This window comes from Elephas maximus, chromosome 21 (genome assembly GCF_024166365.1).
Source record: "Elephas maximus indicus isolate mEleMax1 chromosome 21, mEleMax1 primary haplotype, whole genome shotgun sequence".
NCBI lineage: Eukaryota > Metazoa > Chordata > Mammalia > Proboscidea > Elephantidae > Elephas > Elephas maximus.
In genome coordinates this window covers 8,522,702-8,549,792 of record NC_064839.1, presented here as the reverse complement: position 1 = coordinate 8,549,792, position 27,091 = coordinate 8,522,702, and the positions used below count along the sequence as shown (strand labels likewise).

At 40.3% G+C, this 27,091-nt stretch overlaps 1 protein-coding gene across 4 annotated transcripts in view; it reads left to right on the top strand.

Annotated features, from left to right (window-relative positions):
* PHKB (phosphorylase kinase regulatory subunit beta) overlaps positions 1–27,091 on the top strand; it is a 257,076-nt gene that overhangs the window by 221,965 nt on the left and 8,020 nt on the right. For 2 of the 4 annotated variants that reach the window (XM_049864304.1, XM_049864305.1), the window contains 5 exons: positions 11,026–11,160; positions 16,482–16,611; positions 20,657–20,764; positions 23,029–23,169; positions 23,808–25,682. In XM_049864304.1, the coding sequence (XP_049720261.1) occupies positions 11,026–11,160; positions 16,482–16,611; positions 20,657–20,764; positions 23,029–23,169; positions 23,808–23,945 (652 nt within the window). In that variant the 3' untranslated portion in view covers positions 23,946–25,682. Of the gene's footprint in view, positions 1–11,025; positions 11,161–16,481; positions 16,612–20,656; positions 20,765–23,028; positions 23,170–23,807; positions 25,684–27,091 lie in introns of those variants that run through there. The other 2 variants (XR_007514667.1, XM_049864306.1) reach the window with 2 other exon arrangements.

The window sequence follows — 27,091 nt, the reverse complement described above, 5'->3', positions numbered from 1 at the left end:
TTCTGGAATTCCCATTCTTCACAGTGTTATCCATAGTTTGTTATGATCCACACAGTCGAATGCCTTTGCATAGTCAATAAAACACAGGTAAACATCCTTCTGGTGTTCTCTGCTTTTAGCCAGGATCCACCTGACATCAGCGATGATATCCCTGGTTCCACGTTCTCTTCTGAAACTGGCCTGAATTTCTGTCAGTTCCCTGTCGATATACTGCTGCAGCCACTTTTGAATGATCTTCAGCAAAATTTTGCTTGTGCGTGATATTAGTGATATTGTTCTATAATTTCCATATTCGGTTGGATCATCTTTCTTGGGGATAGGCGTAAATATGGATCTCTTCCAGGCAGTTGGCCAGGAAGCTGTCTTCCATATTTCGTGACATAGACGAGTGAGCATCTGTTTGTTGAAACATCTCAACTGATATTCCATCAATTCCTGGAGCCCTGTTTTTCGCCAGTGCCTTCATATGCCTGATCATGTGCCACCTCTTGAAATGGTTGAACATCGACTAATTCTTTTTGATATAATGACCCTGTGTATTCCTTTCATCTTCTTTTGATGCTTCCTGTGTTGTTTAATATTTTCCCCATAGAATCCTTCACTGTTGTAACTCGAGGCTTGAATTTTTTCTTCAGTTCTTTCAGCTTGAGAAACGCTGAGTGTGTTTTTCCCTTTTGGTTTTCCATCTCCAGCTCTTTGCATGTCATTATAATACTTTACTCTGTCTTCATGAGACCCCCTTTGAAATCTTCTGTTCAGTTCTTTTACTTCATCAATTCTTCCTTTTGCTTTAGCTGGTCAACGTTTGAGAGCAAGTTTCAGGGTCTTGTCTGACATCCATCTTTATCTTTTCTTTCTTTCCATTCTTTTCAGTGACCTCTTGCTTTCTTCATGTATGATGTCCTTGATGTCATTCCACAACTCGTCTGGTCTTCGGGGTCACTAGTGTTCAATGCACCAAATCTATTCTTCAGATGGTCTCTAAATTCAGGTGGGATGTACTCAAGGTCATATTTTGGCTCTCGTGGACTTGCTCTGATGGTCTTCAGTTTCAGCTTGAACTTGCATAAGAGCAATAGATGGTCTGTTCCACAGTCAACACCTGGCCTTGTTCTGACTGATATTGAGCGTTTCCGTCGTCTTTTTCCACAGATGTAGTGAATTTGATTTCTGTGTGTTCCATCTGGCAAGGTCCATGTGTATAGTCGCCGTTTATGTTGGTGAAAGAAGGTATTTGAATGAAGAAGTTATTGGTCTTGCAAAATACTATCATTCCATCTCCAGCATTGCTTCTATCACCAAGGCCATATTTTTCAACTACTGATCCTTCTTCTTTGTTTCCAACTTTCGCATTCCAATCGCCAGTAATTATCAATGCATCTTGATTGCATGTTCGATCAATTTCAGACTGCAGCAGCTAATAAAAATCTTCTATTTCTTCATCTTTGGCCCTACTGGTTGGTGCATAAATTTGAATAATAGTCATATTAACTGGTCTTCCTTGTAGGCGTATGGGTATTATCCTATCAGTGACAGCGTTGTATTTTGGGATAGATCTTGAAACGTTCTTTTGGACGATGAATGCAACACCATTCCTCTTCAAGTTGTCATTCCCAGCGTAGAAGACTATATGATTGTCCAATTCAAAATGGCCAATACCAGTCCATTTCAGCTCACTAATGCCTAGGATATCAATATTTATGTGTTCCATTTCATTTTTGATGACCTCCAATTTTCCCAGATTTCATACTTCGTACATTTCAGGTTCCGATTATTAATAGATGTTTGCAGCTGTTTCTTCTTATTTTGAGTCATGCCACATCAGCAAATGAAGGTCCCGAAAGCTTTACTCCATCCCTGTCATTAAGGCCGACTCTATTTTGAGGAGGCAGCTCTTCCCCAGTCATCTTTTGAGTGCCTTCCAACCTGGGGGGCTCATCTTCCAGCACTATATCAAACAATGTTCCGCTGCTATTCATAAGGTTTTCACTGGCTAATGCTTTTCAGAAGTAGACTGCTGGGTCCTTCTTCCTAGTCTGTCTTAGCCTGGAAGCTCAGCTGAAACCTGTGCTCCATGGGTGACCCTGCTGGTATCTGAATACCGGTGGCATAGCTTCCAGCATCACAGCAACACCCAAGTTCCCACAGTAAGACAAACTGACAGACATGCCTTTGAATTGTGGTGTTGGCAAAGAATATTGAATATACCATGGACTACCAAAAGAATGAACAAATCTGTGTTAGAAGAAGTACAACCAGAATGCTCCTTAGGAGCAAGGACGGCGAGACTGCGCCTTACATTCTTTGGATATGTTGTTGGGAGGGATCAGTCCATGGAGAAGGACGTCACGCTTGGCAGAGCACAGTGTCAGTGGAAAAAAGGAAGACCCTCAGTGAGGTGGATTGACACAGTGGCTGCAACATAACAACGATTGTAAGGATGGCTCAGGACCAGGCAATGTTTCATTCTGTTTTTCATGGGGTCGCTTTGAGTCGGAACTGACTTGACAGGACCTAACGACAACAACAGCAATATTTATTTTTAATCCAATCTGATATTCTGTCTTTTAATAGAAATATTTATTTCAAATATGTGCCATTTCTTTTATATTTTGACTTACCCCTGCCATCTTATTTTATGTTTTCTATTTACCATGCTTTCTTTTTAGTTTTTTCCTTTCCTGCTTATTGTTGGGTTGATTTCCCTTTCTTAGTTTCAATTTCACACGTAAACATGAAGCACTTTCTGAAAAATTATGATTACCCTTTTTTCCTTCAATAAATTGCATATAAAAACTCTGCTTATGTGGCAATATCTATCGTTTAAAATTTGCATATCTTTTGATTCAGTAATTCCCATTCTAGGAATTCGGGATACTCATACAAGTACAGAACGATATATTTTACAGCAGTTTTTATTGCAGAATTGTGTGAAATAGTGAAACATTGGGAACAACCCACATGTCCATGAGTAGGAAATCCTTTAAGTGAATGATGTTATAGCCATGCGGTGAAATGCGCATGCAGCGTTACAAGGAAAAGATAAAAAGTCTCTGTACTGACAGTTGTAACTCCAAGATAAATTAAGTGAAAAAATGTCAAGTTGAAAATTTTTGTTCCCTTTTTTTTTAAATAATGGGTGCAGAAATAGGTCTTTCGTGTGAGTTGTCCCTAAAGGAAAAGAAATGTGATCCTCCTCACCCAGGGTATTGGAAGTACTCAGGCATTTCTCTGAGGCGATCTGAGAAGTGTAGGTTGTGATTCTTCCAAAGCACATTCTTTGTAATGAATGTTCTAGTTGGGAGGGCGTCTCTAAGCAGTAGTCATCCTCGCAGAGTTCTAAACAGAGCCTTAGAGTGAAGGCTGACAGTTTCCCAAGATTTTACCATGCTGTTTCTCAGTCTCCAGCAGTTTTTCCCCTTTACTGCTTATTCAGCATCTTAGACTAATTTATCTCCTCTTAAAAATCGAGCATATTCTCCATTCTTGAATTCAAATATGACTTCTTTATGGGAATGATGTGTGCTTAGTTAATTCTAAAAATAGTTTTCTTCCTATTTATATATCTGATACTCTATATGTTCAGTGCCTTCTCTGAGAAATACCATACTTTTTTCCCTTAAACTGTGTGTTACCCAAAATAAAAACATCAGTATAGCAGCACATGGCTTAGTATTTAATAGTATCAGAAAACTGTCTCAAGAAAACTGAGCACCTGTTGTAAGCTGGGCCGGTGGTGGAAATGCTTCCCGTGTTTTATCTAATTTACCCTTGCAACAGCCTTATGAGGTAGCCACTAGGATCCCCATTTTACAGTAAAGAAACTGAGGTTCAGAGAACTTAGATGAACTGCCCTAGTCAGTTAGTCAGACCACTAAGTGGAAGACTTAGTCTTCAGTCTTAGGTATTTTGTGCATGTTTTTACTTGTGTATACTGTGCCGTTTTCTCAGAAAACAGACCTTCGTGTTTATTTCAAAAAACCTATAACCATGGTGGTCTCTTCTACATGAATTTGACTTATAATCCATTTTGTATTTAAGTATTCGGGTGCTATCTGTGATGTGCCAGGAACTCCAGATGTTTTTACTTGCATCTGTCAGCCCTCCAGTCTAAGATCAGTACTGTTTAGCATGGTACAGCATAAGGCACACCAAGGAGCCTTAATGGTTATCGACTAACAGACACATAAGAAATGAGATTGGGAGCTTTGATTCATCACCAGGAGACCAAGGAAGTGATGATGATTTGGGACTGATTCTAAGTTAGACCCTTATTTGCTGCAAGAGATAACATGGTGTTAAGATGAAGAGTCAAGGGATGTTATGAAACAAGCTTTTCCCTTCCCAGGAATGTTGTAGCATCTCTGGCTAATTGTAAATTTCCTTATATTAACCCTCCCAAAAGCCTTTTAAAATACAGATCTGCCTGAATAGAGCTGGATCAAAATCAGCTTAGGACACAAAGTATAAGGACAATTTGAAATTATTCATATTGTCATATTTTCAAGGTAAGTATTTCCAGTGGAAGTAATACTTGCCTGGGGATTGAGTGTCTTTATAGGTCCAGGGTGGATACCTGTGTTCCAAGTCAACAGCCTGTCCAAAATGTTATAAGTTAGTGAACATGCACTGGGCCTATGGGGCCATTTAACGGGGCCAGCAAAGGGAACAGTAATGAGGTAAGGATAAAGGGTGAACAATAGCCACTTAACTCCTCTAAGGAGAATCTTCCAACGCCCTGTAAGACAAAACCACCCCGCCACCTAATTCAGCTCCCTGAATACCAGTATGAGTATTAAAAGTGGAAAGACTCATTCCTGCCACTAACTTACGTGACTCTCTTGGGCAAATAACTTATCCTTCCTGGTCCTCAGAGGAAGAGAGCTAATGTTTACTGAGGGCCTGTTTCTTGGGAGCTCGACCCCTGGGTTATCTCACATAATCCCCACAAAAACCCTATGAGGTAAGCATTGTTATCCCCAGTTTATAGACAAGCTATTTGAAATTCACTGAAATTAAGTATTAAGTAACATGCCCAGGGTCACAAGACCAAGAGCCAGGATTTGAAAGTAGGGTGAATTCATGCTTCTCCACCCTCTCCCAGCTTACTTGTCTGTGAATAGGCAGGGTAGTAGCCCTGCTTTGACGCTCTGGTTGGATTGTGGTGATTCTAGGTAAGGAATGTGAAAATGTTTTGTAGAGAGTAAAGCTTCAAGATTATTACTGTTACATTCGATAATATAAGGTCTTCCGTCTTGTGGTATTTGGAAAACAGGTATTTCTTGGGAGTTTTCCATTTTTCATATTACAAATCTCAGGAATCGGTAAAAGGGGGAACCTTTCCACTCCCCAGACACACTCATTGTTGTCTTCTGCTCCTAGGTTTTCAAAGGCCCTTGGCACCCGCAGGAGAAACATCCCTTTCCACCCTGGTTGGTTCTCCTTCAGGGCCCAGTGCACTGATCTCCACCATTTCATACAGAAATCCCGTTTCACAAGCCCTTTAGGATCATCCGTCGCCATCTAACATGGTCTCACTCCTCCACCACCTGGCAGGGCCTCATGAAACGCGGGGCAGACGTTATACCTTTTCCCAGGGCTCTTCCACCGCGTTAGCAGAAAGGTCTTAGAATCTGTTTCTCCTCCAGGGATATCAGACAACTTGAGAAAATTGCAGTTATCTTGTCTGGGGGGCATGTGACAGTGCCCCTTTGAAAAGGAGGAAGACATTTTTGTGTCTTTTAAATGTATTCTTATTGTACCTCATGCTTAATACATTTACTAAGGCTCCCCAAGTGAGTGACCTTCTTGCATGATGGTTTATTGCCAGCAGCAAATGCATGTTTAGTATGTGCTTCTTTCTAAACTTAAATTAGTCTTTGGAAAATGTTTAGTTGGCTTAAAATCAGGTGAGCAAGTTATCCATTTGTAGCATCCTTGAATGTAAAATTTCTTATAAATTGTTGAACATGGTGCTGTGTCTGAGTCAGCCCTTTACGTGTTGTAGTGATAGTAGCATAACTTTGGAAGAAAGTGGGGAGGAGGTTACAGAACACATTCTTTTTTTTTTTTTTACTTATAGGGCAATAAAGCATCTCCAACGTATTCTCTTTTTACTATTGTTTCTCTTTTAAGTATTGATTGTGATTAATGAGATTGTTGTTGATCAGATTGTGGCAGCGTATTTTTCCAGAAATGCCGGCATCTCCCCAAGGGACATGAGAGCATTTACCTCATTCGAGAACATCTCACCCAGAATCCTCTGCACTGTATGTTCTGTTGTGCCTCTGCTTAACCTTTCTCTCCAAGGTGTTTTTTTAAGTTATGCATTTAAATCTCCCACTGTCTCAGTTGTTCCTTTGCTTTCCTCCAAGGTCAGTCCTGCCAGTGCAGTTTCTCCACTGTTACTGCCATCAGGTACTCCAGCGGACAAAGTTAACCTGCTCACACAAATGATATTCTAGTCTGATAATGATTTGATGGGCTGTCTCATTATCGTTTGTGCCCCAGCTTTCCTATGGAAATAGATCACGTTCCTGACAGGCCCATTACTGTAGGGACCTCCAGTCAACTGCTTTCTGCTGCAGGCCTGTCAGTCAGCCTTTAGTGGGAGATAACCCCTGAGGATGTGTGTCATCAGGCCTTTTTCATCTCTGCTTTTCTTATGCCAGGACGTCCTCCGTAAGCAATTATGATCCAGGCATACCTTGTCCTCTGGTGCCAGTCGCTGCATCTGTGGGTCACAAGTCCATGCTTAGAGACTGCCGTTGGTGTCGTAAGCACTAGACTGTACCATTGCTGGTGCAGTAGAGGAAAGTGGGGAAAACTGCAGCTCGGAGTTCATTAGAGTGGCTCTGGTGCTCATTCACAGGTCTTTGCTTTTGACATCTCATGTGAGGTGCGGAGGTGAGATGATAGAACTCTTCCCACCACTTCTGTTATGGTGGGATTCAGGGGTGGAATGGGTGAGTCTTGGTTCTCCAGTTACCAAATAAGAAGCCCAGTTTGCCTCATCATATCTTCATCCTCTTTGTACAAATATGAATCCAACAGAGAAGTTCCTTCTTGCAAGGTTTCCATCTCTGATTATATGAAGTAGTAAAATGCTTGCACGTCATGTATGCTCAAACAGAGAGTCAGTTGTTTAATAGCAAACTCAGCAAATCCTTATTATCTGGAAATAGCCTCAAAGCAATTATTAAAAAATTGTTCCTTGCCATGGATCAGTGCTGTTCTTCATGGCATTTTTCAGAAAATGTCAGCTGTTCTGGTTTACGATTGATGTCAGGTTTCCGTGTACTTCATTTCATATTTCACTCCTTGATTGGAGCATGTTGGAAAGAAAAATGGCAATACACACACAATATTGTTATGAACCTCACAACAAGAGAGTTTTTAGTCCTCGTTCCCAGGACTGTAGAGGAATACCAGTCCGCGTCTTTGCACTTTCCCAGCAGTGCTGAGTAACTTCTTGTCCTCAACTCAGACCTTGACGTGTATGAAGGTTGATGTGGTCAGTCGCCTGTGTCTGTCGCTTTCTCATTTGCTTATTGGCAAGTACAGCATGTCCCTGATTCTTTAGACAGGCTAAATTTATAAGGATTTGGTCCAAGGATAACCTTCATTCTTTTGGCCTTCCAGGTTCCCTTTTCTTTCTTTCTTCCCCCCTTTTGCATTAATTGCTTTTATGCTGGAATCCTCAAATGGGATGTTTTGACCTTGTCTGGGAATGAGAGTGGGAAGTCAGATTTTCCCATGCAAAGGTATTACTGCCCTTTGTTATTAGTAGCTCTAAAAATGTATAAAATATCTTCTTTTTTTTTTTACTTTGTAACTCACTTGGTGATTTACTTTCTTTGTCTTGACATGTATTTTAGTAGTTTATGCCTAGGACTATTTTTTTTAATTTTAGAGTCTTTAGAAGAATTCTAAGCTAAAAAAGATGACTTTGACAACTATTTTTTGACAAATAAATGAACTTGAATAATCTGACAAATTATTGAGTGAGTAAGTTATATTCATTTGTGCTCGAATGAATGAAAAATAGTCACCTTCTTTCTCTGGTGGTTGTAGAGGACAGTGTTTTCCCTGATTTGGTAAGGGAACTGCTGAGATTTTGTAAACAGAAGGAAGAAGCCTGCGGGGAAATGTTAGATCTCCAGCTATCTTTGTGTGTGCTACTGAAGCTTTTCAAAGATAAATGTGGTAGACTGTGTTGCTTTTAATAACTCAAGATACCTGAGGATTTTAAACAGTAAGACCTTTAAAAATAAAATGTTGCTCATTTTAAAAGTGGCCTCCTGAAGTTAATTGCTTCCGTAACTCCAAGACCTGAATTAAATATTTATATTACCTTCCTCCAACCTGAGTCTGATACTTAAAATAACATGAGCCAACTGACATTTTTATGACCCTTTATAATTTCAAAAGCCTTTCTAGTAGTCTAATTTGTTCCTCAAATTCTATAAAGTGAGCTGAGCTGGTAATAGTAATATTCTCATTTAAAAAATAACTTGCCCAGTAGGACACAGTTGGTAAGTAACAGAATTGGCATTCAAGAATGTCTTTATTGTTTTTACTTTTTACTATAAAAAATTTTTAAAGTATAATTAGAGCATAATTTAGTAAATTCCCCACATACGCATTATTTAAGCGGATATACACAATGTTAGTCGTTTATATTTGCCTTGTTTGTTTGTTTTGCTGTTACTGTAAAGCAAATCCTAGACTTTTTACTTTTACTTCTCAATATGTGAGTATACATTTCTAAAAATAATTTTTTGTATACTCACAATACCATTGAAAGTACCAAAGAAAATTAGCAATAATTCCTTAATATCACCGAGTATCCAATTTTTATCCAAATTTCTATGATTGTTCCCAGAATGACTTAAGCAAGGATCCGGACAAGGTCCGCACATGACATTAGTTGTCCTCTCACTGAAGTCACTTTTAATCTAGGACAGTACCTCCTATCCCCACTTTGCTTCTCATGCTATTGACCTGTTGAAGGGACCAAAAGCCAAATCACAGGATTTTAAGTTTGGTATTCCTTCAGCTCTGCTAAGCTGCCTCAACCATAAATTTTAAATTCAGAGTAACCTAATAAATATACAAATAAATAAAAGACAACTTTAAAATGGATTTTTTTTTTTTAATTTAAAGAAGAAGTCTGTTAGCAGACAGTGTATCGTAACTGAATGTTGCTATAAGAGCTAATATCATGAACAACTGTAACATCAACACCTCCAAAATAGTCCTGTCCTTATGGCTTTTATGCTTGTATAACATTTTCATTAAATGCAGTTAATAATAATGAGGACGGACAAGTAAAAAAAATCTTAAGTTTTTGCCAATAAAATAGGTTTAGTCCAATTTTTCTTTCCATCTGATTAGAGAAATACAAATGCTAAATGTTAGTCCTCTTACATGTTCTGCTGCACATAGTGGAATGTTTTGTTGTTTGCAAATACCCCATCACTTGTTCTTACCAGCAAATTATTAAATCTTTATTATATAGTGTCAACAGTAATAATGTTTTTTTTGTTTTTTTAACTACGCTCCATCTCTCTGTGTCACTCACGACTCTACAGTCTCTCAGTGTTTTGCAGCATGCAGTCTGCAGTGGATGATGGTAGACTAGTTAAATTCCCAACTTCTAGAAATGAAGAGCTAGGGAGCTGGAAGTTGCCTTGGCAGAGGGCAGGGAGATGGGGACAGCCACGGAGCAGGGACTCCTGCCTTGTGATCCGTAGCCTGGCCTAGCAGGCAGGGAGACATGCAGACTGGTACCACCTCTGGCTCAGCTGGAGAGCTTCATGTTTTTTTTTTTTACCATCGTTTGCACTGGGAAATATTACCAGTCATCCCATGAGGATGCATTGCTGGTGTTTTGCTAACCAGCCTTGGCAGAAAGAACATTAATCCGTTTGATTATATTCACCTAACTTTTTCATCTCTGCGCCTGCAATAGCCTTGTAGGTTATCTTTCAAGAAAATGGATCGAGAGAGGTAATGATATGTCTGGGTGCGGTGACTTCTCCACTTTAAATCTTTGTTGCTATAACTGGCCGTTTTCCTGGTGGGCTGGTTACACAGCTCCCCTGTTGGGAGACAGGTAGTGTGGGTGAATGAGGGCACTTTTCTTTCCAGATGATGAGTTGCACTGTCTCTGTTTGTTACTTATTGTTCAGTGAAGGGTTTAAGGATAAACCATGTGAATCTGCTGTGTGAAAGTAGTCCTCCGGCTTTTCTAATGGTGTGTACAGTTCCGGTTCCCTAAGGCACAGTGTTATTTCTAGAGTTGTCTTTAGTTTTCATAACTAGTTTGTCTGAATTCTTTCCTCATAATACAGTAAACGAAAGAAATGAGATGACACTGTAAAAATGCTTTTTAAAAGCTTCTCAAATTAAAAAATAAAATTAATTACACATAAAATAATTCAGTATTTTGACTCTTCTGGAATCTGTTGGTTAAAGTATGTTCTTTAATGCACCAATATAATTAAGTTATAACTAATTGTGCCCCTTTATGCAGAAGGCAAGCACTTCTCTGTTCTCTCCTACCCCAAGGGAACAACCTCAAAATAAAGGAAATACGTGAAAAATGCCTGTTCCTGAGGAAAGACATTTGCATAATAGCACATCTCAGCCCATTTCTTAAAGTGAACTGTTTGTCTGTTTTTGCATATATCTAGTAGGAAGAAAATACAGCGTGGCAGCTGTTTGTATGTCGTTTACTGTCATACAGAATTGGTAGAATCTCGCTTGGCAAGAACCTTAGTGCTCACCTGTTTCTGTATTTCACAATCTAACCACATGTGCAAGAACAGGCCCCATTTTTCGGAGTCTGATCAAGTCAGGTAATCTTGATGGGAGTAATTATATCAACGGTTCAGGAAATTCAAGTGGCCTTTCCCTCATTCCCCTTTAGATGGGTCAGCACCGTTAAGGGGATTACCAAGAGAAGCAGAAGGCGATTTTATTTCAAGCCTTATTGATTCATGCACCCCTGTTTTGTTTCAGGTGGATCATCCATGCTATGAAGTATGAGCTGCAGAGCCGTGGTAGAGACAAGCCAGCCAAGGACTTGTATCAGTTGTCACCTAGTGAAGTTAAACAACTTCTGCTGGATATTCTCCAGCCTCAACAGAGTGGAAGGTAATGTTGCCTCTAGGGCACTCTGGGCTTAGAGCAACATCTTAATTTTTTAGCTTGATACGTATGTAAAATTGTCATAGCAACCGCATGTACCATAGAAGGAAACACTGCCTGGTCCTGCGCCCTGCTCACAATGGGTGTTATACTTGAGCCCATTGTTGCAGCCAGTATGTAAAATTAATAAGAAATAAGACAGCAGAGTGTCAGAGGCATGTCTACCAGAAGGGCAGCATAAGCAGAAAGGGAGCCCTGCTGGTGCAGTGGTTAAGAGCTTGGCTGCTAACCAAAAGGTCGGCAGTTTGAATCCACTTCTACTCTGCCCTGTAGGGTTGCTATGAGTCAGAATCAACTCAAGGGCAACAGGCTGTAAGCAAAGATACTAATCAAAATAGCTGTCTTCATGGTAGTTTTGTGTTCATTTGAATTTTATATTGTTTTCAGATATAGTTAAGAAAGATTTTTTTTTTCTTCATTTTTATTTTTCTGTGAAGAACGTAACACCATCTCCCAACATTGTGGCATAAGGGGTTGGGTTTGGCAATGTTATTTGAATATGTTGCCTGTGACCTTGTGTCCCTAAATAGATCATAAGCTTCCTCAGGGCTAAACCCTACTTAGGTAACTTAACTTACGCTAACCTTAGAATAAGGGCAAAAAAAAAAAAAAATTTCTGGAATCAAAGTTGTTTTTTTTTTTTAACAGAGCTTTAATATAATTATTTAGGCAAATATTTATTGAGCGTTATTTGTATGCCTGGTATTTCCCAAGCAGGTATAGTTGTATTCCTAGGAAAGATGTTTTCTACAAAAATATATTTGAGCAAATGGAAAGACATTTTTGTACTTACATAGGGACACTCAACATTTTAAAGATGTCAGTTATAAATTTAATGCAATTCCAATAAAATTCCAAGAGCTTCTTTTATGGAGTTAGATCAGTTGATACTAAACTTTATATGGAAAACCAAATGTGCAAGAATAACCAGAAAAGCATAAAAGAAGGACTTGTCATAACAGACATTAAAACATACTGTAATGCCTCCGTAATTAAAAGTGTGGAGTTGACTGAATGGCAGTGGTGTGTGTGTGTGTGTGTGTGTGTGTGTGTGTGTAGCATCATTATTTAAATTGCAAAATATTGGAAACAGCTTAAATGCCCCTGCATAGGAGAGTGTTTGAATGAACTATGGAGCATATGCTGCTGTAAAAGGAATGAGAGTGGTCTCTAGGAACCACTGTGAACTAATGTCTAGGATGTGTTGTTCAATAAAAACAGCAACATGCAGGGGTTATAAGAAAATGTATGTGTATCTGCTCATTTGTGCATAAGAAATATAGGTAGAATGAATCAGAAAGTAATGATGCTGGTTGCCTTCAGTGAGTGTAGGGACAGTGTGGGAAGGGTGGGTGAAAGAGGTACAGGGTCACAGAGCTGAGGGGAGAGCAGTACTTTCCCGAGTACACTTTTTTGTTTAATCTCTGACTCTTACCAAACCAAACCCATTGCCGTCAAGTCAGTTCCGACTCACACTGACCCTGTAGGATAGTATAGAACTGCCCCATAGGGTTTCTAAGGCTGTAATCTTTACAGAAGCCGACTGCAACATCTTTCTCCTGCAGAGCGGCTGGTGGGTTTGAACCGCCAACCTTTCAGTTAGCAGCCAAGCACTTAACCACTAGGCCACCCGGGCTCCTTCTCTGACTCTTAAACCATGGTTATTAGTTTCATATACCCAGAACATAAATAATTGTTAATTAAAATTAATCCAGATGTGGAGGGAACCCAAAAGAGAATACAAACAGTAACAAATGAACCTTAACTGTATTATAAATGAATAATATAATCACACTCAAGGGGGTGGGGAAGAAAATTAGCAGAAGTACCTTTGGAAAACATTACTTTGGATACTATAAAGCTAAAGAAAAAAAGAATGAAATACAAATATTATACTCTAGTTAATAATTTTCCTTCTCACCAGGTATTGACTAGCAATTCTGGAAATGTATATATTTATATGTATATGTATACACACACACACACACAGATATACACACTAGGATTGAATAAATAAGTACATAGACTGTGGATAATGAGAGCCAGATATCTCTTACTGTTGGGGAAAGTAGGTACAATAAGGAAAGGGGAAAAACTAGAACGTACCCTTTGCTGTTGGATTGTAACTGGAGACATTGGTATGAATTCAGGGTTTTTACACAAAAGGATAGATGCAGAAATAGATGTGGATATGTGTATGTGAGTATATATACTTATATTTCCCAGCTGTGTTCACTGGGAGAATCTAGAAGCAATGAAACCCCAGTAGCATTGAGCAAACCTAGTCCCTGTATACTGATTTGTATTCTAGTAAAAGGAACTAGAAATCCTGGGAGAAATGGTTGATTTTAGGGTAGGAAAAATCCAAAATGAGTCTGAAACATCTTATGTTGCCAGAAAGTGAAGAAGTACCCAAAATGTGATAGTACTTATCAGAGGGGCACTGGAGACAGCTTGAAGGAACCCCCAGTGGCCAAAGGTGGGATAATTTGAGCAGCAAAATAAATAATGATAGTACTGGTTTGTAACCCATAGAATATATAAGTATCCATGAGTACGTGATGATATGAATAAATAATTGAACAAATAAATAAATGAGAGAGAAGGGGCCCTTGATAAATGTGGCTGGAATGATGGAGATAGAGAATCAAATACCACAGCAATAGTTGTTGCAGGCAAGAGCCATCAATGGGTGCTAAAATTAGTGAAAGTATGATGAGAAATAGAAAATTTACATAATTTCAAAGAATCTCCACTCGAGATATTTTTTTAATTGCAAAGGAAAAAATAATAACTTCACAGTGGAGAAACCCAGCAGACTCCGTGTCACCAAGTGATCAGGTTAATATCACAATAATAAGACAGATCAACAGCATGTACCCCCCATACGACGCACTGTAAAGGACACAATGCCACTACAAAGTAATGGACATTTCTAATGTGTCACAGATCAGAGGTGCCTCAGGAGACGTGAGCACTAAATGCCATGTGGGATCCCGGATTGGATCCCAGGCTAAAACACAGGACATGAGTGGTGAAACTAGTGAAATGTGTGTAAGGTCCACAGATCAGTTAGTAGTATTGCATCAGTGTTAGTGTCTGGCTTTGACAGTTGTACTCTGCTATTTAAGAAGGCAAGTGTAGGAGAAGCTGAATGAAGAGTGTACAGGAACTTGGAGAGTTATTTTTGTGCCTTTTTTGTAAATCTAAAAATGTTCGAAATAAAAAGAGAAAAATAAAAAAGCGGTGTTCCAAAATAATTTGCCACCTCCATTGTGGTGAAGAATATTCACACATTTTTACTTTTAATGTTGTTCTAAACAAACATCAAGGAGCCCCGATGGCGCAACAGTTAAGTGTTCGGCTGCTAACCAAAAGGTTGTCACTTGGAACCCACCAGCCACTCCGTGGGAGAAAGCTGTGGCAGTCTGCTTCCGTAAAGTTTTGCAGCTTTGGAAGCCCTATGGGGCAATTCTGGTCTGTCTTGTAGGGTCACTCTGAGTCGGAATGGACTCGATGACACACAACAACAACAACAAAGACACATCTCCATTCTAAATTATGAACCATGACTTCACAGAACTCTGAAAACATCCTTTTGTGTTACCAAAGGGGCTAATAAAAAGGTCAAATGCAGACTGTGGGGTATTCAGTTTACACACCTGTTCTCGAGTAAAACACCACCAAGGAGCCCCTGGACCTTTGGTCTCTTTCTCTTTAGCCTACACCGAACCCAGCAATGGAAGTCTAAAAAAAAAAAACACGAAAACACGCCTGTCTCACTTCTGTAGTGATAAAACATCATTGGTTCCTGTCTTAGTCATCTAGTGCTGCTATAACAGAAATACCACAAGTGGATGGCTTTAACAAAGAGAAATTTATTTCCTCACAATACAGTAGGCTAAAAGTCCAAAATCAGGGCATCGGCTCCAGGGGAAGGCTTTCTCTCCGTGTCGGGTCTGGAGGAATGTCCTTGTCCTCAATCTTCCCCTCATTGAGGAGCTTCTGAGGCACAGGGTCCCTGGGTCCAAAGGACACACTCTGCTCCTTGTGCTGCTTTCTGGATGGCATGAGGTCCCCCTGTCTCTCTGCTCTCTTCTTTTATATCTCAAGAGGTTGATTCAAGACACGATCCAATCCTGTAGGTTGAGTCCTGCCTCACTAACACAACTGCCACCCATCCTCCCTCATTAACGTCATAGAGGCAGGATATACAACATATAGGAAAGTCACACAAGACTGGGAATCATGGCCCAGCCAAATTGATACACACATTTTGGGGGGGACATAATTCAATCCATGACAGTTCCCTTTCACCAGAATAAAAATGTCTCTCTCTGATTATTGCATCCTGCACAGCTGTTTTCATTCCCAGAAAGATAGTGGGTCGTGACACATCCCCCTTATGGCGCATGACACATTTCACTCTGCTGCCTTTTTTAATACCAAGTATAAAAACTGTGTATTTGCTCCTGTCTTCAGCATCTGTGAGACTGTATCACTATGGCAAGACTGTACCACTATGGCAAGACTGTACCACTTTGCCAAGACTGTACCACTTTGCCATTCATTGTGTCCTTTTCAGCTTCTACAAATTCTGAATCTTTAGTCTGTGAATTATGCAAGTCTTAGATTTTAAGATTAATACTTAATCTATGAAAATATGAATTTTGGCTACATTCTGATTTTTATGGCATGTAGGATACTGTAGCTGGTTTTTCAGCATTGGAACTTTAGCCATATTTACCCAGCAAACTTTTATAAGGTTTAAAATAAAGGCAATTTCATTATATAGTAAATGCCTTATCTGAGGATTCATTCATTCATTCACACGTATACCTTCCTGGGAGAGGTGTACAACAGCTGCTGTCAAGGTACAGGATTTCCGGGACTTCACAGAGGTTACATTTGATTGTACCTTAGAGCCTCGTAAACTTACTTTAAAATTCGCTGTTCCTACGTTCTTAAATGAAGCTGCTTTGCTTATTAGAAAATCATTTGATCATGTAGTGGGCAAGCTCATAACTTAAAATAACATTTTGCCTGTTAAATTTTTTAAAATCTCGGGGAATTTCTTCTCTCTTGCCGGCTCTGCTTTTATTATGAAATATTTACTAACCTCCATAACACATGCCGGGCATGCATCATTGATGGATTTTGGCTTTTATTGCTCACTCTACTGGAACAATTAACCCATATTGAAAACTCAGCTTTCTACCAGAACAAGCTTGTTTTTCAAGTCTGAGGCATTTTCCTTTGGTCTACAGATGCTGGCTGAACAGGCGTCAGATCGACGGGTCTTTGAATAGAACTCCCACTGGGTTCTATGACCGAGTATGGCAGATCCTGGAGCGGACACCCAACGGTATCATTGTCGCTGGGAAGCATTTGCCACAGGTGAAGCCCCACCGTGTTTATGGCAGTGAAAGGAATTTCTGAAGAGACCTAAGGGGTAGAGAGTTCTTCCCCGCTCTGCACTGAACACAACCCTTCTGCTTACTCAGTTTTCTAAGCGTATTTAGAAGAAGGGTTTCCAGATACCTGAAGGGAAGAAGTACTAAAAAATAAAAAGTCTAATCAACTGGATTGAAATGTTTTTCCCCAATCTCAGTCACTTTTATTTTCAATTTTAGCGTCCCTTTATATAAAAGAGCTTGCTTTACCAAACAGATACCTTGCTGGAAAGTTGAATTTAATCAATTTTTTTTTGTATTGTCGTATTTCTAATGTTTCAAGGAAGCTCTCTGCTTGAAGAAATCATGCAGCTAGGCCTTTTGCCAAGCAAGCTGTCCTTCCTTTGTTCACTTACTAGTGAATTTAGGGTTTCTTATATTGGCTTTGCTTTGAGTGGGGGTCCCTTCACCACCATGTTTTTATTTCTCAAAAGCAATGGGCCACTGCTGAGCGACCTCACAAACAATAAAACACAGGTTCAAAAGACAGACCCAGGTCAGGTCTGGGAAGCAGGCGGCCTAGTGATGCCGTGGTTGAGGAAGTTCCTGCTTAGGAATGGCATGCACACAACCCAAGAACCCCTTATTTTACTCCAGGTGTAGCTTACCTGTGCTCCAAATGAATTGGTGCCCCTCCCTCAGGTGCTTCTCTGACTCAATTATTTTGTTCAAATCTTCCCACCCCGCTCCTTCCACATTCAGTGAAAACTCAGCCCTTGGAGGTGAGGTACTGTGTTTGTTTCCAGTGTTGCAGCGTCAAGCCAATGAGTTCTAATGAACCTCTTTGTACAGATAAAGTATTCTTAAATACACCAACCCACGCTCCCTTTGCTTACTGTGCGTAGACTATCTCTGGAAGGGCCCACAAGAAACTGGTAGTGTTCTTGTCTTGGGCTTTGGGAGTAGAAACTGTGTGGGTGAAGGGGCAGGGCTGGACTTTTCACCGAAGCTCTTTTTCACCTTTCAGATTTCCAACTAAGTGACTATATTATCTATTAAAAAAAAATAAAAACTTTAATGTTCTTTGTACTATTCGTGGACTTTGGGTGGGTTTACGTGGTTCCCAGGATAGGTGCTCCAGCCCTCTCCTGGGTGCTCTGTGATTACTGTTTGGAGCAGCACTGTCTCCCGTGAGCAGAAAACAGGCCTTCATTGTTAGCACCCCGCTGCTTCTGGGCCTTGTCTCTGCACACCTGGGCAGTGGACTGTGGCAACCTTTCGTTAGCTTCTATCTCAGCCCCCACTAATGCTTACCAGAGTTTCATGTAATCGTCTGATGGCCTGGGCCAGGTACATTCAGTACACTGCCTTTGTTAACAGTAACAATTGTTGTTGTGAGCTGCTGGAGAGTGAGTTCTTAACTCTTGGTGATTCCATGCACAACGGAACAAATACTGCCCGGTCCTGCACCATCCCCATGATCAGACCATTGGCATCCATAGGGTTTACATAGGTTAATTTTCAAAACAGAAATCCTTACAATTGGACCAATAAGTGACATCGTGATAAATGGAGAAAAGATTGAAGTTGTCAAGGATTTCATTGTACTTGGATCCACAATCAACGCCCGTGGAAGCAGCAGTCAAGAAATCAAAAGACACATTGTATTGGGCAAATCTGCTGCAAAAGACCTCTTTAAAGTGTTCAGGACTAAGGCGCTCCTGACCCAGCCATGGTATTTTCAATTGCCTTATATGCATGGAGCCCTGGCATAGTAGTAAGAGCTCAGCTGCTAACCTAAAGGTCAGCAGTTCAGATCCACCAGCTGCTCCTTGGAAACCCTATGGGGCAGTTCTCCTCTGCCCCGTAGGGTCTCTATGAGTCAGAATCGACTTGACGGCAATGGATGTGTGTCATATACATGCAAAATCTGGACAATGAATAAGGAAGACCAAAGAAGACTTGATGCCTTTAAATTATAGTGTTGGCCAAGAATATTGAGTATACTGTGGACTGCCAGAAAAACATGGCACAGTGGTTAAGAACTATGGCTGCCAGCCAAAAGGTTGGCAGTTCAAATCCACCAGCCGCTCCTTGAAAACTTTATGGGGCAGTTCTACTCTGTCCTGTAGGGTTACTATGAGTTGGAATCCACTTGACAGCAATGAGTTTGGTTTGGTTTTGCCAGAAGAATGAACAAGTCTGTCTTGGAAGAAGTATAGCTAGAGTGCTCCTTGGGAGCAAAACTTGCAAGACTTCGTCTTGTGTACTTTGGACATGTTATCAGGAGGTACAGTCCCTGGAAAAGGACATATCATGCTTGGCAATGCAGAAGGTCAGCAGAAAAGAGGAAGACCCTCAGCAAGATGGATTGGCATGGTGGCTGCAACAGCAGTGGGCTCGAGGATAACAATGATTGTGAGGATGGTGTAGGAACAGGCAGTGTTTCATTCTGTTGTACATAGGGTTGCTATGAGTCGGAACCACTTGATGGCACCTAACAACAATTTTCAGACGTACATCGCCAGGCCTTTCTTCCTAGTCTATCTTGGTCTGGAACCTCTGCTGAAACCTGTTCAGCATCATAGCAACGCACAGATCTACACTGACAGTCGGGTGGTAGCTGCATATGAGGTGCGTTGATCAGGAATCCAACCCAGCTCTTCTACGTGGAAGGCAGGAGTTCCACCTTGGGAACACCAGTGTTCCGTGTAACAGAAATAGATAGGTATTTACTACTTTTTATGGGTCAGACACTTTCTAGGTGAAGGTAGTCCTTTATTATTCCTATTTGACAGACGAGGAAACGGAAGCAGGCTGGTGATTTCCCCAGGGCCACACACCTAGGCAGCAGCAGACCCAAGGTGTTACCCCTGGCAGTTTGCCTTCTGAACCTTTTCTTTAACTTCTCTGCTACACTACTTCCCATAAGTTCTTTCTGATAACAGGAAACAAGGCAAGCATGCTATCTCTCTAGATTTAATTAACCACAGTCACATGGGAGCCAAGTTGCCTTTTCAAATGAGATATATTAAAGGAAATGGATGTCAAACCATGAAAGAAAGGTTCCTTCCTCCTTTCCTTCTGTGACCCCATTAATCCCGTTGCTAGGCATGTAAGCATTTTAATGTGTTTGGCAACCAGCCTTTATTTTCCCCAAACTAGGTACTACTTCTAAGCATTAACGATGGATCGTATTAAATATACAACGGGCTAAATAACTTTGCTGTCATTCGATTGGGAGGGTACATTCCCAGTGGATCTCATTTTGAGTAGTTTTTCTGAAGCTGCGATTAAGTTCACTGTAAGTCATGGAGGTAAAAGCAACTAAGTACATCTTACCATCTCTGGTGATAATTCCGGGGACTCCATTGGCTTTCCGGCATACACGCTTGACACGTAGGGCCTCCCTTCCTTCTTTTGAGGGTTATCCACCACGTCCACTGTGGATTTGGATTTGAGTTTATTTTCTGTTTTCATTTGGTTTGCAAAAAATGAATGGAAGATTATACAGTACTCTTAAATGAAAGATAAAGGGTGGACTAGAGAAAATTCTTCTAGTTTTTCTTTTTTCCATGTTTGCTTGCCATTTCTGCATATAATGTTCTTTTTGCTTGTTTGTATGCATTTTTATGCTGCCAGCTCAGAAAGGACCTGCCACAGAAATGACGTAAATTCAATAGCAAGTGACTTACAAGCTGAAATCTGACGGCAAGCCTAACTTCTTGTGTTAATTCTTAAAAGAATGTGTGCTTGGCTGTTCTGTTTGTGTGTTGAAGTGGCTTTCTAATATAGTCCTTTCCCCGGAAAACATGAATAGAGTGACAATAACTACTAAGAACAGGAGGTTTAATTTATCACAGGAGTCAGCTGGTTGGCTTCAATAGTTTGCCATATATAAAATTCAGTCCTGTAGCTGAAAATGCTCTCTATGGTTTTATAGAAACTGAAAACGATTATTGATTAGAAAATGCAGTTCCTCCATTAAATGAAAACCAGAGAACAACCGTGCAGCATGCTAATGTTGAGGTGTTTTTTTTTTTTTCCAGCAGCCAACCCTGTCAGATATGACCATGTACGAGATGAATTTTTCTCTTCTTGTTGAAGACATACTCGGAAATATTGACCAGCCGAAGTACAGACAGATCATCGTGGAGGTTTGTATTAAGAAATGTAGATTGCTGAAGAAGGGCTTTTTATGTGTTCTCTGAAAGCTAGTGTAAGGGACACTGCCCAAGAGACAAGAGTTCCAGTTCTCACCTACCCCTGATCTCCAGCGGAGTCCTTGGAGAAGGCGGCCATCCTCGTCAGAGCACATGAACAGTTCAGACATCTGAGACTTTTCAAGATGGAAAGGCTGCCTGCCCAGCTACGCACTCACCCATCAACAACAGGTGCCTCAGCTATACCACACGAGTAGAGGAAGTGACCTTATTTTTTATGTTTTGTTTTCTTTTTTTTTTCTATTTACAGAAATAATGTGCCACTATTGTAGAAAATTTTAACAGTTCATAAAATTATAGAAAAGCAAGCGAAAATTTCCCCACACCCTCTACCAAGAGATCATCACCATAGGTCTTTTGAGGGACATCTTTCCAGACATCTCTGTGAAGAGAGTATGTGTAATTGTGTACTGTATTATCATTGCTCTGTGTGAAGTTAAATGCCAAAATATATGTACATGCACAATACACACAGACAAGCTGTTTTGTTGTTTTAAGACAATATACCAAATGCATAGGAAAAAAAAGCTGCCATTGAGTTGATTCCAACTCATGCTGTACCCCGTGTGTGCTCCATAGGGTTTCCAATGCCTGATTTTTTGGAAAGAGATAGCCAGGCCTCTCTTCTGAGGTGCCTCTGGGTAAACTCAAACCACCAGCCTTTCAGTCAGCAGCAAGTGAGTTAACCCTGTGCACCACCCAGGGACTCACCAAATGCACAGAGAAACCCCTAAAATAGATGGACTGAATATCTCTCATCCTCACTTTGTCCTCCTTTCTCGGAACATTCCCTTTAAACTTTGTGTTTCTGGAGGTCAGGTTGTAGGGCAGGCCATATGTCTGATACAGATGAAGCTCTCCGGGCATGCGGGACTGAACGTGTCACCCTCCTGAAGCCCAGCATTTCTGGAGCTGCAGTCAAAGCTAAGTGAGATTCAGCCCCATCCCTGATGTGTCAGTTGGTTTCACGGTGCGTGCGAGCGAGGTGGAGAAGAGAGTCCAGGAAGATGAAACAGTTTAAGCCTTAGCCCATCCTGGTCTGGGGCATCTGGACCAAGTGAGATCACTCGCTCTGCGGAAAGAACATTTCCTTAGAACCAGAACAAAACTTAGTATTCTCCTGGCGAGAGCCCTGCTCCATGGTCTTCCATGTTGTGACCCCTGGATTTTACTGACACTGGTCCCTTTGGTTCTTTCAGGTTGTATTTTTTAAGCATTTATATGAAGTACAGATAGTGAGGTTCCTAAACTGGGGATTTTTTAGGTCAGTTTTCTATTGATGTGCAAAGTAGGAGCTATAAACTTTAGAAAGCCTTTACCAAGCACTGCATAGAGTTTAGCAGCCCTGGTGGCACTGTGGTTAAGAGCTCAGCTGCTAACAAAAAGGTCAACAGTTTGAATCCACTAGTCACTTCTTGGAAACCCTATGGCGCAGCCCTATAGGGTCGCTGTGAGTTGGAATCAACTCAACGGCAACAGGTTTTTTTTGTTTTGTTTTGTTTTTTTGTATAGAGTTTGTTGTGTAAAATGAGCATTAGAACTCAGGACACATGTATGGGATGGCCAAACAGGAGGATGGTGCCTTAAACTAAGGTAGTTTATACAGACTAGACTAGTATTCATGTTATAAAGGTCAGAGGTATGGGTATTTTTAAAAACATAGCCATTCCCTCGGAAATTACTATGGTGTCACAGAATTACACTCTTTGCGGGCAGAGGGCTCCAGATCCTTTGGCCGTGAGCCCAGCTCCATAGTCTCTGTGGAACTCACCTGCCTTTTCTGTCTTTGCCTTCTGCCCCTTCTTCTACGACAGGCCCCCCACCATACTGGATGGTGTTTGGTTATTGGCCTCTTGCCAAAAAGGATTGAGGCCCAGAAAGAGTTTAGACCCTTTGCTGAAATCAGCACTGTGAACTATCTACAAGGTTGGGAAAGTCATTTTTCTAAGTTATTGGTTTTATTTAAATTACAAAAAAATCATTTCTGTACAGCTACAGGGGCACATACAGTTTTAAAAAAGTGTAGTTTCTGAACAGAATTTATGCCGCTGATTTGCAAAAATCAAAAGATTCCAGAGCTGATCCTATCCCCCAGAACACACAATCATGCGTTGGTCCGATTAAAGAATGAAAACAAGTCCAACAGTGCTGCTTTTGTATTTTCATGTAATTGGGCTTTCAACATCTGTCTCTTCCAGTTACTGATGGTTGTCTCCATTGTGCTGGAAAGGAACCCCGAGCTGGAGTTTCAGGACAAAGTGGATCTAGACAAACTGGTGAAAGAAGCGTTTCATGAATTCCAAAAGGACGAGAATCGGCTGAAAGAAGTTGAAAAACAAGTGAGTAGAGAAAGTAGCATTTTGTACAATTTTTTCATTGTCTTAGTCCTTCAGAAAATTCCTAATCTCTCATCATTTAAATTCAAGAGCAGATTCACGGAGTGCAAGACAGAATCCTTGAAGGGCGGGAGGAGGCCTGACTTACTTGAGGAATTAATGTTACTTTTCGGTTAACCACTAGTCAATTCAGGTGTAAAATTCTGACTAAAAGAAATCTAGGAAGAGGAAGATTTCCTTTATACAGTTAGCAGTCAAAATGTATTTTACCAGGGAGCAGCTGTAGATTCCAGAGGCTGTAACATGAAGTTCCGGACAGGATGGAAGTGTAGTAACAGCCTAGATCGGTGCTGTGTACCACCTAATCTAGGCCCCTCCAGGTTCTTCTTATGCTCATTTGTAAAAAGGCTCCCTAAGCAAATAAAAATTATCCGTAAAGAAGAGGATACTAAAAATGTCTATCTTTGTTTTATATGCTGAGATGACGCCTCAGGAAAATGAAAACAAAAACAAAAAAAAACCTCAGGAACCTCATACTTTCCACAGAGAAATCTTTCTGTGAATTTAATTTTCCCCCTAGCTGCCAGTGATTTTGCCTGTCAACTCTTTACAAACAATTCGCTCACTTTTTTCCTTTGCAGGATGACATGACTTCCTTTTACAACACTCCACCCTTGGGAAAAAGAGGAACCTGCAGCTATTTGACAAAGGTTGTGATGAATTTGCTGCTGGAAGGAGAAGTCACACCCAGCAATGAGGACCCCTGTCTGGTTAGCTAGTGGGGAACAGAGAACGGACATTATCTGGAAGTGTGTGAAGCTTTATCAAGGTGGACTGACCATGCTGGGAGGTGGTCGCCATGCCCTCAGCAGAGCTGTTAGATTCTTGCATGCCATAGCTATGCTGATGGTAAGAAGTGCTTCTAATCAAGTGAAAAGGGTTCTCGTGGTTATGCCAACAACAGTAACAGTCTTCTTTGAACAATAGAAATAGTTTATGAATTGAAAATCACCTCTGCATGTCTCATGATCATCTAGATAGCTCATGAAAATGAAGCTTTGCTCTTTGGACTAAATCCCCACTTCCCAAAAAATACAAACCAAACCCACTGCTGTTGAGTTGATTCCAACTGACAGAGAACCTATAGAACTGCCCCATAGCTTCCAAGGGTGTACATCTTTACAGAAGCAGACTGCCACATCCTTCTCCCACAGAGCGGCTGGTGGGTTTGAACTACTGCACCATCAGGGCTCCTTTAAAGTCCCACTTTAGTGGCATTAAAAGATGAATTTGCCAACTAGCAACACATACTGGGAATCAGAAAGTATTGAAAGAATGGTGAATTTTTTTTGTGGCATTGTCACGCTGCTGCTGTTGTGTTAGGTGCTGTTGAGTCAGCTCTGACTCAGAGCCACCCCATGAACAACAGAACAAAACACTGCCCGGTCCTGCGCCATCCTCACAATCGCTGCTGTGTTCGAGCCCATTGTTGCAGCTACTGTGTCAACCCATCTTATTGAGGGTCTTCGTGTTTTTTTGCTGACCTTATACTTTATCATGCATGATATCTATCCTTCTCCAGGGACTGATCCCCCCATGACATGTCCAAAGTACATGAGACAAAGTCTTGCCACCTTCACTTCCAAGCAGCATTCTGGCTGTACTTCTTCTAAGACAGACTTGTTCGTTCTTCTGACAGTCCATAGTATATTCACTATTCTGTGCCAAAACTATAATTCAAAGGCATCACTTCTTCTTCAGTCTTCCTTATTCGTTGTCCAGCTTTTGCCTGCATATTAAAAAAAAAGGCAATTGAAAATACCATGGCTTGGGTCAGGTGCACCTTAATCCTCAAGGCGACATCTTTGCTTTTTAACACATTAAAGCGGTTTTTTGCACTGGATTTGCCCAGTGCAATAAGTCTTTTGATTTCTTGACTGCTGCTTTCATGGGCGTTGATTGTGAATTCAAATAAAATGAAATCTTTGATAACTTCAGTATTTTCTCTGTTTGTCATGATGTTGCTTATTGGTCCAGTTGTGAGGTTTTTTGTTGTTGTTGTTTTATGTTGAAGATTAATCCATACTGAAGGCTGTAGTCTGATCTTCATTAGTAAGTGCTTCAAGTCCTCTGCACTATCAGCAAGCAAGGTTGTGTCATCTGCATAATGCAGGTTGTTAATGAGTCTTCCTCCAATCCTGAGGCTGCGTTCTTCTTCATATTGTCATGCTAGAAGATGTCAATGTGCATCATAAAAGCAAAGTCAACCAGCTAATACTTTGATTCTCAGTAACTGCATTATTTATTATATTTTAGTACACAGAGCTATTGTTCAGTTTTTACCTTGTTAACATGACTATGATTTTGTACTTGTGCTAATTATAGAGGTTGGATTACAATACAGTGTACTGTATCTATCCCTTATCAAACATTTCTGAGCTTCTACTAAAAATAGGACTTGTATAGGACCCTTCAGAAGTACATTGAATTATAGAACTGTTGACTTAGCTTGTACTAGTAAAAACAGAATTAAAGTCATTCAATTTTATTTCTGAGTTAATGGTTGTCTGGTTGTTTTGGTGGTAGTTGCTGTCATATTCCCAAGTCCACATAATTGAGTTTATCACACTTGAATAGTTTAATTGATTTGGAGTTGGGATAGAAAAGAATCCGTGTACCTTCCATTTCACATATCTTGCCACCAAATTGACCTAAGTAAATTTTAATAACAGAAAGAAGATTAAACACTAGTATTCTATAAATTTAGTTCCTTCTTAAATGTTACAATTCAGCCCATTAGTTTGAGCCCTGGCCCTATAGTAAGTCATTTTTCTGGTCAGTTTTATTATGGAGTTTCACTTGAGAAGTCAGCTGGCTTGTCACATAAAAAATTCGACCCATTTGTAGAGTCTTGAAAGGAGCTGAGAAAGAAGAGACAAGTGGCTTCATTAATGAGTCAAACTGATAAATGGATGCTTGAGCACATGGAAAACTCTGGAGAGTCAGTCACGTTTCTCATAACTCTGAGGTACACTGACTAGATCTGTGTAAGAAATTGTGTATTTGTCGCTTGGCAAAACTGAGAAGAATAGCATATAATCTGACCTTACAGAGTAGTTTAAGAAGAGTGATAAGATCAAGAAGAGAATTAAGTTAAATGACTATTTAAAGACAGTTTATGAAAAGGTGGTCCTCAACAATGAAGCTAGATTCAAAAACATAAGCCTGAAGCCAATGGAGAGAGAATTGAGGACTGATACTTCATAGCTGGGAAAACTAGAAATTTAAAACAAAAAATCCTTGAAATATTTAATGTTTTACTGAAATTTGGAGGAAAGTGTATTCTATTTTTAAGGATAAAAAAAAATTCTGATTAGCTGAGCGGAGTTGCCAGAAATCTGCTGCCGTCTCAGTTGGAGTTGGATATCATCTGCAAACGTATGTTTCCTGGATGATTTTTAGCTTCCTGCTTAAATGTTACATATGCAAAATTCTGACATTTTCACGTGCTACTGAAGGCATCCAGAATCTGTAACATATGTATCAACAATATGTTTTGATGAAATTCAGAATTCATTGTTCTGAAAGATATATTGGAATCAGTAAATCTTGATGTTCAACTCCACAAAAACCAGTACCTGTTTTCTAACTAGAAAAGCAAAAAACAATAAGAATTAGAACTCAGAGCTCATATGAATTTTAGAAGCCCCACTTGGGCTACATTTTGCAGAGCAGAAATATTTTAGCAGCTGCACTAGAGACTGACTGGAAATACTAGCATATTTATCCAGGCATGACAAGACTTAAATCTGATATAAAGCTTCCTCTATCACAATGGCAGATTGACTGTGTAAGTTTATTGTACAAGCAGCATCTGTTGGAAACTCCTGACTGAATATCAAATTCCACTATGTTCCCAGAGCAT